Source organism: Pinus tabuliformis, chromosome 4_1, assembly GCF_031772625.1.
Source record: "Pinus tabuliformis cultivar Carrire ecotype Pingquan chromosome 4_1, CPIR1, whole genome shotgun sequence".
NCBI lineage: Eukaryota > Viridiplantae > Streptophyta > Pinopsida > Pinales > Pinaceae > Pinus > Pinus tabuliformis.
In genome coordinates, this window is record NC_142303.1 from 671,716,226 (window position 1) to 671,731,172 (window position 14,947).

Sequence of the window (14,947 nt, forward strand, 5' to 3'; positions counted from 1 at the left end):
CCGATGCGTTTCCATGAGGGCGTCGCTGGGCACTCCTCTTCATCGCTCAGGATTTTATGTTAAAAATCTTTTGACCCTCACTCTGTCTGAAGATGAAACGGCCTCCCACGTGGGCGATGTAACTTGGAGCGACTGCTTTGTCTGCGTTAAGGAGAAACAGATCCGCCTGCGAATGCCCATTTTTGGTATACTGCGGGTCCGATCTGCCGCACTGTTGATGCCTTTAACACGGATCCGATCTGCCGACCTAGGGCCGATCTCAGATCAAGTATGGGCAGGGAAAAAGGACCTGGCCTTCCAGAGTATTGAGATTCATCCGTTTTCGGTAGAGCAGATCAGGGCTCCGCATGGTAGGATCGGGATGGATCTACCAGATCCGGACAGAGATAGGCAGAAACAAAATGATATTTCGTCAGATCCAGATTACAAATCCGAAAATCGGGATTTGAGCAAGGCAGATATAGCAGATTTGAAACAAATCTTCATCAGATCTACAGAAGGCAGACACATTTGTGTGCAGATCTGGGAACGGATGAGTATTTGGGAGCTAAAAAAAGAGATACAGGACAGATTGGGAATTCTAGTGGCACTCAAAATCCTAATATTTTCTGGGGTATGCATGCAGGAACAACACATTCTCCAGTATTGCAAGGTTGCAAAGGATTCAACAATAATCCTCAACCTCCGCTTGCGAGGTGGATCTAAGGGATCTACACCAAAACCTACAGGATCCTACCGCGACGCAGCAAAAGGGAAAGAACCTCGAAAGGGGAAAGAACATTCAGCTGTTAATACACCTCCAGGGCAGTATATCGTGGATGAAGTACCAGAGAGCCCCTCCATTCCGCTGGATATCCCAGAGGTACAGGGCATTTTCTCAGATCTACAAAAAAAAGCAGTTATTTGTAGATTTAACGGCTTCTGGCCTAAAATGGATGCATTGTACCAATGGATCCACACGGTCTGGACAACAAACTGCCAGATCCATCTATGCTCGAAGGGTTTCTTCATAGTAATCTTTCGCGTTGAAGAAGAAAGGGAAAAAGCACTCACTGAAGGACCATGGTTCTGGGGCAGTGCGGGATTATTTGTTACCCCTTGGTTCCCGGAGTTTGATCCAAATACCATGGTGGTATCAAGGATGCCGGTATGGGTAGGGTTGCATAACCTTCCGATACATTTTTGGCACTTCAAGACCTTATCAGTTATAGGAAACACCCTTGGGAAAATGTTAAAGATTGATACTGAGAGACATTTAAAAGGAATCTTTACCTTTGCTAGAATATGTGTTGAGGTAGATCTCAGCCAAGGGTTACCGGAAAGCATCATTCTGCATTTCAACAATACTCAGTGGAAACAACCTTTGGACTATGAGAATGCAAATTTCAGATGCAGGGGATTTCAACAAACAGACCATCTGTTCAATGCATGCAAAAGCCTTAACAAGAGCAAGCCACAACAAAGGAAGCACAAAGGATGGCAGAACATAGATTATGTCATAAAGAAGAGAACCGCGGGAAAGAAAGCTCCCTCAGTATCAGAAGAGGAAGAAACAGAAGCAGAGGAGGATGATACCACCATTGAGGAAGTTGAAATAGAGAACCAGAAGGAAAATATAGCAGTCAACAAGGATTCACAGCCACTCTCAAATCAGGCAGAGACCCAGCAAAATCAGGCAGAGATGACAAGCGTGGATCAAAGCATGGGAGGTATCAAACGGCAACATCACTCAGACACTTCAGATTCAGATAAAGAAACAGGGCATCCGAATGTAACAACACAGTTAGTCATTGCTTCAGCCGAGGCCACTGTGGGAGAGTGGCGCAAGGTTGAAAAGAAAAAGGGGAGAAAAACCTGAAGCGTGAGTTTTACTCACTGCCGAAAGTCAGGCCTTTTACCCCTTTTTTCTCTTCTCTTTTCTCTTCTTATTTCTTTGTGCACGTTAGTTTCCTAACGCTGCGGGCCATATGGCATCTCACTGAATGCTCTATTGCATATGCTGGTGTAACTTTTCATTAATTCTTTAATAAAAGGTTACCATTTTTTCCTTTGGAAAAAAAACATTCCAAAGTATGAAAATTTAAATAAAACATTCACAACTGCTTCACTGGACATAAAGCAAATAACATCAAAATTCTCATAGATATTAGAAGGCATGATACACCATGATCACAACCCAGCCAACTATACATACTGCCATACCAGGCTACCTTTAGCAGTTAAACCAGAGCTATAGCACAATGAACAATCAGTAAAACCTCCACATTATTCCAACTGAATAAATAAACAATAACAATACTACAATTGAATAAAGCATCAACAAGAACAATAAACCCCGGATCCACCCATGCTACTCCAATTGAATAAAAGCATCAGCAATAACAATAAACCTTAAATCCATTCCATTATGGTTGGTTTATATGTCAATAAACCCTGAATCCATCCATTCCTTTATGGTTTATATGTCCCTTTGACTACTGTCATTGGGCAAGATGCATTGGACACAACATAATTGCTCACGCTCCCAAGTAAAACTCTGCAGAAAATGAAAGCCAAACCATTAGAAGAAGACGATACCAAAGTGACTTAGGTGATCACACAGAGAGAGAATACCTTTTGATGAGTACGAGGCCTCTGCTGCCCATGACTAAGCAGTCCACCTTAAGATCTTCAATTGCATCACAGATTTTTTCCCTTGGATCATCCCAGTAAACCTTAGTTACAACAGTTGCCTATATAAAACATACATAATTTGTTAGTCTGGCTATTGTCATGAAGAAAAGTCCAGCTTCTGTCTCAAATCTTTGAGGTCTGCATCCCTTTAACCTTTTAGCCCCTCTTCAGGTATGACAAATTCAAATGAATTGATGTTAGTTTGATGAAATATAAAAATAAGACACATTCAAGTTTATATCTGGCATTTTATTTCTCCTGATAAACACCTAACGTTTCTTAACAGAATAACCAGAATTTTAGAAGGTTTGCTGACAGAATAACGTTTCTTGACAGAGTGACCTAAATTCTATATGGTTTACTTCCTATTAATGTGAGAACACGTGAAAATTGTCAGGAAGTTTATGGCATTCCAGATGCCACTAGAACTGATGTTTGTGTCCAACACCTGCCAGAAGGTCAAAAACATTTGTCCGCGTTAACTGCAAAAATAAAGATAGAAGAAACTCACGATGACCCTATTCAACAAGAACTAAAGAATAATATAGATATGGGGACTTGTTAAAGATTTCAATGGGAAAGGACACATATAACATGGAGGAAATGTAAAATAATAAACCAACCAATCATCATAAAGGAATATAACCTGCCACATCCGTTGCTGAGTATCAGAACATCTCTAATGAAGTCAATGTTGATGAAACTCAAATTTCCTTTATAGTAAAAAGCAATCAGCTACAAAAAGGTATTTTGGTTCCTCCATCTTCTAAAGTTAGTTCACATAAAGCAAATAACATCAAAATTCTCATAGATATTAGAAGGCATGATACACCATGATCACAACCCAGCCAACCATACATACTACCATACTAGGCTACCTTTAGCAGTGAAACCAGAGCTATAGCACAGTGAACAATCAGTAAAACCTCCACATTATTACAACTGAATAAATAAAGAATAACAATACTACAATTGAATAAAGCATCAGCAAGAACAATAAACCCTGAATCCACCCATGCTACTCCAATTGAATAAAAACATCAACAATAACAATAAACCCTAAATCCATTCCATTATGGTTGGTTTATATGTCAATAAACCCTGAATCCATCCATTCCTTTATGGTTTATATGTCCCTTTGACTACTGTCACTGGGCAAGATGCATTGGACACAACATAATTGCTCACACTCCCAAGTAAAACTCTGCAGACATGAAAGCCAAACCATCAGAAGAAGATGATACCAAAGTGACTTAGGTGATCACACAGAGAGAGAATACCTTTTGATGAGTCCGAGGCCTCCGCTGCCCATGACTAAGCAGTCCACCTTAATATATTCAATTGCATCATAGATTTTTTCCCTTGGATCACCCCAGTAAACCTTAGTTACAACAGTTTCCTATATAAAACATACATAATTTGTTAGTCTGGCTATGGTCATGAAGAAAAGTCCAGCTTCTGTCTCAAATCTCATTGAGGTCTGAATCCCTTTAACCTTTTAGCCCCTCTTCAGGTATTACAAATTCAAATGAATTGATGTTTGTTTGATGAAATATAAAAAATAAGACACATTCAAGTTTATATCTGGCATTTTATTTCTCCTGATAAACACCTAACGTTTCTTAACAGAATAACCAGGATTTTAGAAGGTTTGCTGACAGAATAACGTTTCTTGATAGAATGACCTAAATTCTATATGGTTTACTTCCTATTAGTGTGAGAACACGTGAAAATTGTCAGGAAGTTTATGGCATTCCAAATGCCACTAGAACCGATGTTTGTGTCCAACACCTGCCAGAAGGTCAAAAAAATTTGTCCACGTTAACTGCAAAAATAAAGATAGAAGAAACTCACAATGACCCTATTCAACAAGAACTAAAGAAGAATATAGATATGGGGATTTGTTAAATATTTCAATGGGAAAGGACAAATATAACATGGAGGAAATGTGAAATAATAAACCAAACCAATCATCAGAAAGGAATATAACCTACCACACATCCATTGTTGAGTATCAGAACAACTCTAATGAAGTCAATGTTGATGAAACTCGAATTTCCTTTATAGTAAAAAGAAATCAGCTACAGAAAGGTATTTTGGTTCCTAAACAATAACAATACTACAATTGAATAAAGCATCAGCAAGAACAATAAACCCTGAATCCAGCCATGCTACTCCAATTGAATAAAAGCATCAACAATAATAATATACCCTAAATCCATTCCATTATGGTTGGTTTATGTCAATAAAACCTGAATCCATCCATTCCTTTATGGTTTATATGTCCCTTTAACTACTGTCACTGGGCAGGATGCATTGGACACAACATAATTGCTCACGCTCCCAAGTAAAACTCTTCAAACATGAAAGCCAAACCATCAGAAGAAGACAATACCAAAGTGACTTAGGTGAGGCCAACTTGCAGTCCGAAAAGGGTCAAGCCCTAAAAGAGACCTGAACCTCAGATCAGACTATGGTGGAGGGACGAAAGGCCTAAGAAGGTTTGCTAGATTTTTGTAAAGGCAAAGCCTTTATAAACCAATTGTATAAAATGGTTTTTGGAAATGTTTGAGACCACTCAAAGCAATGATGGGACTGCACAAAGGAATTTTGTGAAAGGAGGCTATCACATCAACCTAGGAACTTGCGTGAAAAGCAATTATATTCCTCCTCCCTTACAGTGACTATTGAGAAAGTTCCAAGAAAGTTACTATCGCTATTCAAAGGAATAAGAAACTTTACTCTGTAATTTCGAGATTTTTTCAATTTTAGGACTCGAACTTAGATAGTTAGATTGTTGCCACTCCTCCTTCCATATTTCCCTGCATATTTGATTGAATGAGGCCTTCAAGCATCAATGTACCATTACAAGGCAGCATGGCCCGTTGGCAGAGAAAGTAAGTTGTGAGCAGAACATCCCATGGCTGAACACCGTGGCAACACCTATCTCCTATGTAGCATGTGCATTAAACTACAACCCTTGAAAGCACGTTGGCTCCTGAGGAGTAGGGTTACTGACTAATGATTGATCCACATACATGGTGGACCAATTTTTGTTGAAATTTATGATTAAATGGATTGGAATTGTAGAGCCTGATTGGCACTGATGGACTCAGTAAGTAAACAAATAATTTGGTTGTAATTGTATTTGTAGATTTTGATAGCATAGAAGGATTCAGTAACAAACAACTTACTGCACTTGAATTATGCCAGTTGTGACATACAATTATCTCAATCAAAGAAACAAGAATATTTTTAGAAATGAGGGCCAAGGTCGCTATTAAATGTAGATTCTACATAACAGATAGGTAGAGCCAATGTCTTTAAATGAGAATTTTTGGAGTTTCCTAGTGAAACAATTTGTGGCCAAATCTTGATTTGTGTTGTTTAAACTGGTTTTTTAATTGCATATATAGATTCAGCACCCTCAAAAATCTCTAGGGCACTTTCTTTGTGAAGAGTTCACCTAGACAGCTTGTGATTTCAATGAATCCCTAGCATATTTTAGACAAATTTAATAAGAAAACTTTCCAAAAAATCACATTTAAAAACTATTAGAATCTAAAAATATCTTGCAATCCTAAAAATAAGAGCAAGTTCAAACCATTAACCTTGTTGTTATCTGCCAGATTCCTGATATATATAAAAATACCCATGGTTGCCCCTATAAACAACATTTGCTCACCTGAAAACAAAGCACTGCTATCAAAGAGAGGGGAGACTGCACGAATCACAAACAAACGAAAGAGACTCTTAAAAATTGTTGCTTGTTGCAGATTTTGTTTCTTTCTTGCTTGCAGTTATAGTATCTGTCCTTACCTTTGAGTATATTGGCTGTGAGATAAGAAGTGAAGAGAAGTGGAGGACACCATTAAAGCAGCAGTAGCAGAGGAGGTTTCGATTGGGGCGACCTGGGAACACATCCACATTACTCTAAACTCTTGATCTCTCCATTAGTCCTGTGAATGTGTTGCAAGGTCACCCCAGTCGAGCCTGCTCTGTCTCATTTATTCATGTGAGCCCAATATGCAGGGGAAACCCTTTCTGAAACTGCGTCAATGAATGTCTGTAATTTATAATTTATTGAAATGAGATTGATAGAGAAGGAGAAAGGAACCGAAATCTGGTAGTACAAGCAATACACGTGAAGTGCAGATATGGCCCTGAGATTTATGTTGAGCTAGGTCGAAATTAGATGGTTTCACACACTGTCGGTGGAAGCAATGAAAGGGCTTAATCTCCTCCATATTTAGGTTGAAAGGACAGCGCCATGATGGGAGGTCAGTATGAAATTGCAATGTATGGAATGTACTCCAGTACTATTTTTACCAGGAATAATTGAACAGTACAAACAATAATACTTTATTATAATAATAGAACGAATTGAAGTATAGTAAGGTTTGAAGGTGTCAAAGCCAGTGTGAATGCTGACGTGTCTAACAGTGACTATTGAGACTATGACATTAGCCAGGGACTTGCACACCAAAACCCATAACCAGTTTCTGGCCCGATAAATCTTTTGTTCATGGATGATATGTTATAAATCATATACATTTCACAACTTGCTTGACCACGGTAAGATAAGCACCGTACCTACCTAATGTATAAAAGAAGACTGATAAGCAGGAGGGGGGGCAGGCAGTCCACTGCCAAAGCGATGGTTGCTGTAATTAGTAGAGGAATTGTAAGAACCGTGCTCTAATATGTCTGATTTTGAGTCTGAGTCAGTAAAGAAAAATGCTCAAATGTAACTATGTGCTCCTTCAGCAACCATGATGTGATGGTGACTTGGGAGCTCCACAGGCAATTTGTGAATTTCTAACCATTACATTAACCCACTTGCAACTTCTCTCGGTAATTCCTTCCTCGCATCTCTATTAGATACTTAATAGACATTTTAACATAGGATAATGTATAAAACACAGGGAGAACATCAAGATCTACAATGGAATTTATTGTGAGTATTAAAATGTTTAGATATTTGTTTTCAGATATTCTAATATAATCCCACTGCAGCAGAGTGAGGTACAAATGTTGGAGAATTCCCAAAACAAAAAATACTTTTGTCATTTTGACTTCTTTTGAAGTTGAAAATTCTTCAGAGAAATAATCCCAACAACAATGTTAAGATACACACAATAATCCAAAAATAGGGACATCCAGTTATGCCAGTGCAGTAAGATCACCTGAAATATCACATAGAAAACAGCCACAAACCAAAGATCGCCCATGTGGCATGGCACTGAAACCGTTTACAATGTTAGTAACAAAGTGAGGAAGGATACTATGACATTAGCCAGGGACTTGTACACCAAAACCAGTTTCTGGCCTGATAAATCTTTTGTTCACGGATGATATGTTATAAACCATATACATTTCACATTTTGCATACGTATAGAAGTTCAGTTCGGCTAAACTTAACAGAAAGGAAGTATATCTCTAGGTGATAATGACAACTCTTCCATGTTACACTTAAGCTCAGTACCTTGTAAGGATTTTGTGCTAGAGGGTGCAGATTTGTGTAATAGTAGATAAAAATCAACTCTCTAATACCATTTTTAAATATTTCTAATAAATTTTTATATTTCTAAATCAAATTCCATGAATTTGCCAGAATTCTTAATTCCATTGCTAATTTGCAAATAGCTGCACACATATGTTATTGCAGTTTAGGGTGGGATAACTCTGTACACTATTCCAGGTGGGAGAAATCTGTGCATAGATTGATAAAGGAAAAAAAAACCACTTGCTATTCAGAAAAAAATACCAAAAAAATTCGTGAAAATAAATTAATATAAATACATACTGGCCTTGATTTTTTAACCATTAAAAAAAATTAGCATTTATTTCCCCAGAGTTTTCTTGGTCATCAATACGACCTGTCTCTAATAGAACCAATTTGATTATCTGAACAATCGGAATTTCGTGCTTCTGTCGGATCCTCTCAAGGCTGGTGGGACTGGCCGATTATATATTGCCCCAGGTTGCCTTTTAAGAGCGCGTTCATCGAGCCTGCCCGTCAGGTTACGTCACGTCAAGTCTGGGAAGGTCAGGAGCTTCCAGGCCAGATAGGGAAAGCCCCATTGTTCAATATAATATAAAATAACAAACAAACATCTTCAATGAAACGAGATTCGAAAGAAGGAAAATCTTGAAATTGAAACTATGTGGCATGTAAGTTGTCTGAAATTTGAATATACAAACTGAAATTAATGAACATTAGTGACATTATTTCGTCAAAGCTCTACTCGTTGGAGCCAATGCACAATATATTCGTTCACAAATTCCAAATACAGTCAAAGGACACACAATAAACAGACCAAACGCAGAAGATAGTCTTCCACAATTTTCAAGTATTGATATCATTATCTGATTGGATATTCAAAGTAGAAAAATAGACAGATACATTCAAACTATTCACGTTTAGTGCAAATATGTAAAATGCAAAAGGGCAACCCTTACACTACAAGGTGGGTCAGTGCATCTCAAGAACTAAACCAATAAGAAGCAACCCTCGTAGCCACAATAATGACCCACATTCAAACCCTGGAGGCATAAAGCCTTGATCTTGTGTATTATTTAGTTGAGTTTGATGACCATGACCACATGTTAAATGACAATGGTGGTGTAAGAAACAGTCTCTTATTCAGTTTGTGAACCCTACCGAGATCATGTGGAGTTGGGTTTCATAAATCTAAAAATGAGAGAAATGAAGACATAAATGGTACAAGAAACAGGTGTCTTATTAAGTTATTCAGGCTGTGGGCTTTACTGCAATAATGCAGAGTTGAGGTTTACAACTCACCATGCATCAAAAAACAAGAGAGAATTAAGGACGAATGGTACAAGAAGCAGGTCTTTTATTCAAGTTGTGGGCTTTACTGCAGTAATGTGGAGTTGGGGTTCCTTTTTACTTACAGATCCAACAATAAAATAAAAAGGAATGAGGGCACGGATGGTACAAGAAATATGCATTTTTTTCAAGTTGTGGGCTTTACTGCAATAATGCAGATTTATGAAAGAACGGTACAAGAAACAGGTCTTTTATTCAGGTTGTGGGCTTTACTGTGATTATGCGAAGTTGGGATTCTTTTTCTCTCACAGAGATATACAAAGCGCAGGAATGAGGACAAGTATGGTACAAAACATTGTTCCTATTTATTTAAACTATGTACTTTACTTCAATAATGCAGATTCATAAGGTTGTTTAACCTCACTTCAATAATGCAGATTCATATAAGGATGGTATAAGAAACACGTCTCTTAATCAGGTTGTCGCTTCTATTGCAACCATGAGAGTTGGGGTTACGGTTCATGAGCTCCATACCACTAGGTGTCAAGTTTGAATCTAAGTCTGAATCTCACTTGAGAAATCTGAATCCCCTTAGAGGTGAGGTAAGGTGCACTAGTCTATTGCCTATGCCAATGCCAATATGTCTAGCATGTCTAAAGGTTAAATATACCATCCATGAATGTGGGAAACCATCCTTCCGAAGGGTTTCCTAGCACCATTAAGTTAATGAATTCAAACAAATCAAAGCTAGTGAATTCCAACAAACCTAAATTGATGGAATGAAACAAAACAAAGCTACTGAATTCCAACAAAGCTAGATTGATGGAATGAAATGGAGTGATTCCATGCTTACCTGTGTATTCAGGGGCCAGATAACTAAAAGTGCCGACCAGCCTGGTTTCAACAAAAAACTTTCCATTAGGGGTCAGCTTGACCAACTCGAAATCCGAGACCTTGGCCCTCATGTCGTCGCCCAGAAGAATATTAGAGGGCTTCAGATCTCTGTGAATGAAGCTCGTCTGTGCAAGGTTGTGCAGGTACTCAACTCCGTGGGCGACATCGAGGGAAATGGAATGAAATGGAGTGATTCCATGCGTACCTGCGTATTCAGGGGCCAGATAACCAAAAGTGTCGGCCAGCCTGGTTTCAACAGAAAACTTTCCATCAGGGGCCAGCTTGACCAACTCGAAATTCGAGACCTTGGCCCTCATGTCGTCGCCCAAAAGGATATTAGAGGGCTTCAGATCTCTGTGAATGAAGCTCATCTGTGCAAGGCTGTGCAGGTACTCAACTCCGCGTGCGACATCGAGGGCAATGGAATGAAATGGAGTGATTCCATGAGTACCTGCGTATTCAGGGGCAGATAACCAAAAGTGCCGGCCAGCCTGGTTTCAACAGAAAACTTTCCATCAGGGGCCAGCTTGACCAACTCGAAATCCGAGACCTTGGCCCTCATGTCGTCGCCCAGAAGGATATTCGAGGGCTTCAGATCTCTGTGAATGAAGCTCATCTGTGCAAGGCTGTGCACGTACTCAACTCCGCGGGCGACATCGAGGGCAATGCTAAGCCTCTGTTTCCATTCTAGTGGCCTCAGCCCGGCCGCCGCCCATTCAAACAGATGCAGACTCAACAGCCCCTGGGGCATATACTCGTACACGAGCATCTTCTCCATGCCGTCGATACAGTACCCAAGGAGACGAAGCCGATGCGCTGCTCAGGCAGTTAAGGTGTTGCAGCGACCTCAACATAATCCAACGACTCAAGATGGCTCAATTGTCTAACATATCATCTAATGGTGCAAAGTAATGACACGTAGGCAGAGAGCAAAGTTGATTTTAGATGGGAATGCCTTACGGCGTAAATATTTTTGGATGAAAATAGATTCATAGTAATGGAATATAAGGTTGATAGGTAACAAGGTTTACCAGTCGTATCTGCATTTACTTCCATGAGAGCTAGACGTTGGCATTGGTGCTGCAGTGCTGAGAGCCAACGCTAGATCCAAACGCCAATCCGGAGCTGACCACAGAATGATACACTGAGTCCACACCTCTATGGTCATAATCGATGTGCTCTACCTAGGTAACCTGTTATAAACAGTTAATGAGTCAGTCAGCAATGAAAACCTGTAGGCAAGGAACCATGGATATTAATTCGATAACATGGAATAATTGTTATGAGCAATTACATTTGAACAATTGCCAGGGAGGTCTTGAATTATTAATCCCGATGGCTGCGTCTTGCAATTCACCGGAATTGAGTTCTCCACTAAACTGTCTGCAGAAACATCTACGACGGTCCATACTCCTGCACCAAGCTGCTGGCAAAACCTTAAGAAATACAATTCTCTAAGCGGACCAAGCGGTGAGAGAGCATGGAGCTCCATATACATCTGTTATGACATTCAGTATATCTAATGAGATTCTACCTTCTGCATCGATAAAGAAATATGTATAATTCGCTTCACAAATAAACTATTCTAGAGACCATTACTAAGCTTTAGAAAAGTAAAAATATTTAAATTTCTAATTCAAAGCTAAAGCGTTTTTAATCTAAAATCCTGGACTTAAATAATGAGAAAATACTTGATTTTCCAATTCCAAGTTAAAATGTTTTTAATCTAATATCCTTGAATTAAATAATGAGGCCTAATCTGATTAGGTATTTTAGAGCATTTCACTTCCCTCTGTAACAATACTCAGATCTGAATAAAAGATTAACATACCAGTTGGAGTTTGCCGTTCATGGTATCCCCTACACCATCGCATAAGACCTCCAAGGTCGTGGCTCTGGAAACAATTGATGCGAACATTTCCGAATAACGGTTCTGAATTGTATACGAAAGTTCAGTTAGTTAGTTCAACCGTGTGTAGAGTAGCAGTAGTTAGAAATCGATCAAGTAGGCAAGAAGATGAAATGGTGGTGGTACAATCGATGGTTGTTTTCTTACATACCGAATTCATAAGTATCTCCACCAGATCCATGCTATTGATAAGCACAGTGCCAGCATCTCTGCTTCCCTCGGTTCCGTATCCCATCTGTTTCTGACCAATGACCCTCGGGAATTGGCGAAAATATTCGTCATGGTTGAGCGTTTCCTTTATCCCATCGTGAGGACTTTTGATCCAGAAAGGCTGTTGCAGTCGAGCAATTCTGATGAGTTGATCCATGGATGCCACAGCAAGTTCTTTTGCGGAGGATTTGTCGATCCCACTTGGACTTCCGTGTCGGCCTGCAACATCGACAGTGGAAAGCCCGTCCAGGGAATTGAAAGCGGGATTTACAAGATTGATGACACCAGCACTACCAGTTGCCAGACTCAGAGAAGTATCGTGTACAGGAGAAAGTGATGCTCCAGGCAGATTTTCTACAATCGCAGCAACTCTCTGCAACTGCACAATCGGGAAAAGAAACATACAATTATTTCTGTCAGAAAATAATATTCTATAACCCACCAACACAGTATAATTATTTTAAGAATTTAATGTTTGATAGAACGCTTCCATGAATGTCAAATTGGGCCACTTACAAACCAAAAATCAACACCACGGTCTTTCAATCATATAGTTAGTAATTACAAATCGTTAAAAACGGTCATAAACATATAGCCCACTTCCGACAAGAAAAATCATTCCAAAACCAGTTGGGAGAAGGCAGTTTTCCACAATCTCTGAGTTTTCTGCTTACCAATTCGTGCATTAGCAGGATTAATTTCATTTCAGTAGAAAGAAAAACAAATAATTACTACTGAAAGGAAGAACTAAATGACAAATATAAGTTTAAAAATCCTAGCTTAACTTCAAACCAATACCCTGAAACAAAAAATAAGAGTTTGCTTAGTTTTAATAAATGTATGAAACCGTTTCGAACATGAAATGCACCGATTTCATTTGGAAAATTCCCTTCAATATTAATTTCTCAGAGTTAAGAGTTAAAGCTAAACTATGTTTAAATGGCAGTGGAAGCAAACCTCATGTTTTAATCTGATGTTCTCCAACCGCAGTTCTTGGTCTTCCAAAGACATCTCCGTGAGCATCGCAGGTCCTCCACAATGGCAACAGCTACAGTTCGTCATTGCTTCTTTAATTAAACGATTTTCCATTAGAAGTCTTTCATCGGGCAACATCCAGGGCAATGCTAAGCCTCTGTTTCCATTCTAGCGGCCTCAGCCCGGCCGCCGCCCATTCAAACAGATGCAGACTCAGCAGCCCCTGTCCCCGCCGTCGATACAGTACCGTCGATACAGTACCCAAGGAGACGAGCCCCTGTCCCCGCCGTCGATACAGTACCCAAGGAGACGAAGCGGATGCGCTGCTCAGGCAGTTAAGGTGTTGCAGCGACCTCAACCTAATCCAACGACTCAAGATGACTCAATCGTCTAACATATCATCCATCTAACATATCATCCAAGGGTGCAAAGTAATGACACGTAGGCAGAGAGCAAAGTTGATTTCAGAGGGAAACCCCTTACGGATTAAATATACATAACCAATTAATATTTGTATGATAAATTTATATAGGAAAATGAAATTTTTATTCGGCAAGATGTTGTTGGAGCATCGTAATGCAACGTATGAAATTTTGGTCAACCAAATAAATTCCTCTCAAAAGGACTAGCAAACTATAGATATGGAACCATCTTTCTTCATAACACTCGTGTTTGTTCTTTTGATTTCACTGTTTTTTTTTTTTTTTTAATTTACTAATTTCAAATATATGCATACTGATTAGTTAGTCACTATTAGTAGAAGTTAATACATTTTTATTTATTTGGTTCCCCGAATAATAGAGCAGAATAAGCAATATTTACAACTATTTTGATACATCAATAAATTTTTTACTTGAATCATATATATATATATATAATATAATTGATTTAGAAATCATATTTTATGTCTAATTTGTACATATTCAAAGAAAAATGATGATTAAATGATAACATTCATTTTTACACATTATAAATTATATCAAATTTGGGTAAATTCAAATAGTGATGACTAAATGATAGTACAGGTTAATTGATTTAGAACCTTCGTGAATGTTTTCGAATTCCATGGATATGCATGTAAGATATACTACGTTAGATGTGTTTTCGGGTTTATGTAGTCTGTATGACTGAGTGCTTTGACATGGAAATAACTCCGTTATTAAATTAAATATTATATGTTTTTAATAATAAATAATAATTATTTAATAAAATATAAAATTAATAAATAATATTAAAAATTATCGAAGTTGTAAAAATATATAGTTATAAAATTGATGATATTAATATTATCATTAATTTTAAAAGCTATTTAAGAAATTAAATAGCTATGGATTGGTAATTTGGAAAGGAGTATTAAAAAATATCTATAAATTATTTAAGATAATATTTTTATTTATTTATTTTTGTTTTTTGGTTATAAAGTTGAAAATTTTATATTAATTAAGGAAGTTGAAATATATAGATAGATTTATATAAGTAGAAGGAATTTTAGT

The 14,947-nt window shown here is 38.2% G+C and overlaps 1 protein-coding gene, 1 long non-coding RNA gene and 1 pseudogene across 2 annotated transcripts; all 3 read right to left on the bottom strand.

Annotated features, from left to right (window-relative positions):
* Positions 1-2,114: 2,114 nt before the first annotated feature.
* On the bottom strand, positions 2,115-2,706 carry LOC149177886 (uncharacterized). The gene is made up of 3 exons (XR_016258806.1): positions 2,614-2,706; positions 2,433-2,536; positions 2,115-2,390 (listed from the first exon to the last, which is right to left on the bottom strand). It is a non-coding gene; the product is annotated as an uncharacterized LOC149177886 (long non-coding RNA).
* Positions 2,707-10,727: 8,021 nt separating this feature from the next.
* LOC149177887 (receptor-like kinase TMK4 pseudogene) lies at positions 10,728-11,138 on the bottom strand (annotated as a pseudogene).
* Positions 11,139-11,421: 283 nt separating this feature from the next.
* LOC149177888 (homeobox-leucine zipper protein PROTODERMAL FACTOR 2-like) lies at positions 11,422-13,541 on the bottom strand. Its single transcript, XM_089421908.1, has 5 exons — positions 13,437-13,541; positions 12,421-12,858; positions 12,192-12,293; positions 11,655-11,858; positions 11,422-11,544 (listed from the first exon to the last, which is right to left on the bottom strand). The coding sequence occupies exons 1-5, from the start codon at positions 13,539-13,541 to the stop codon at positions 11,422-11,424; spliced, it is 972 nt and encodes a 323-aa protein (XP_089278034.1).
* Between the last annotated feature and the right edge of the window lie 1,406 nt (positions 13,542-14,947).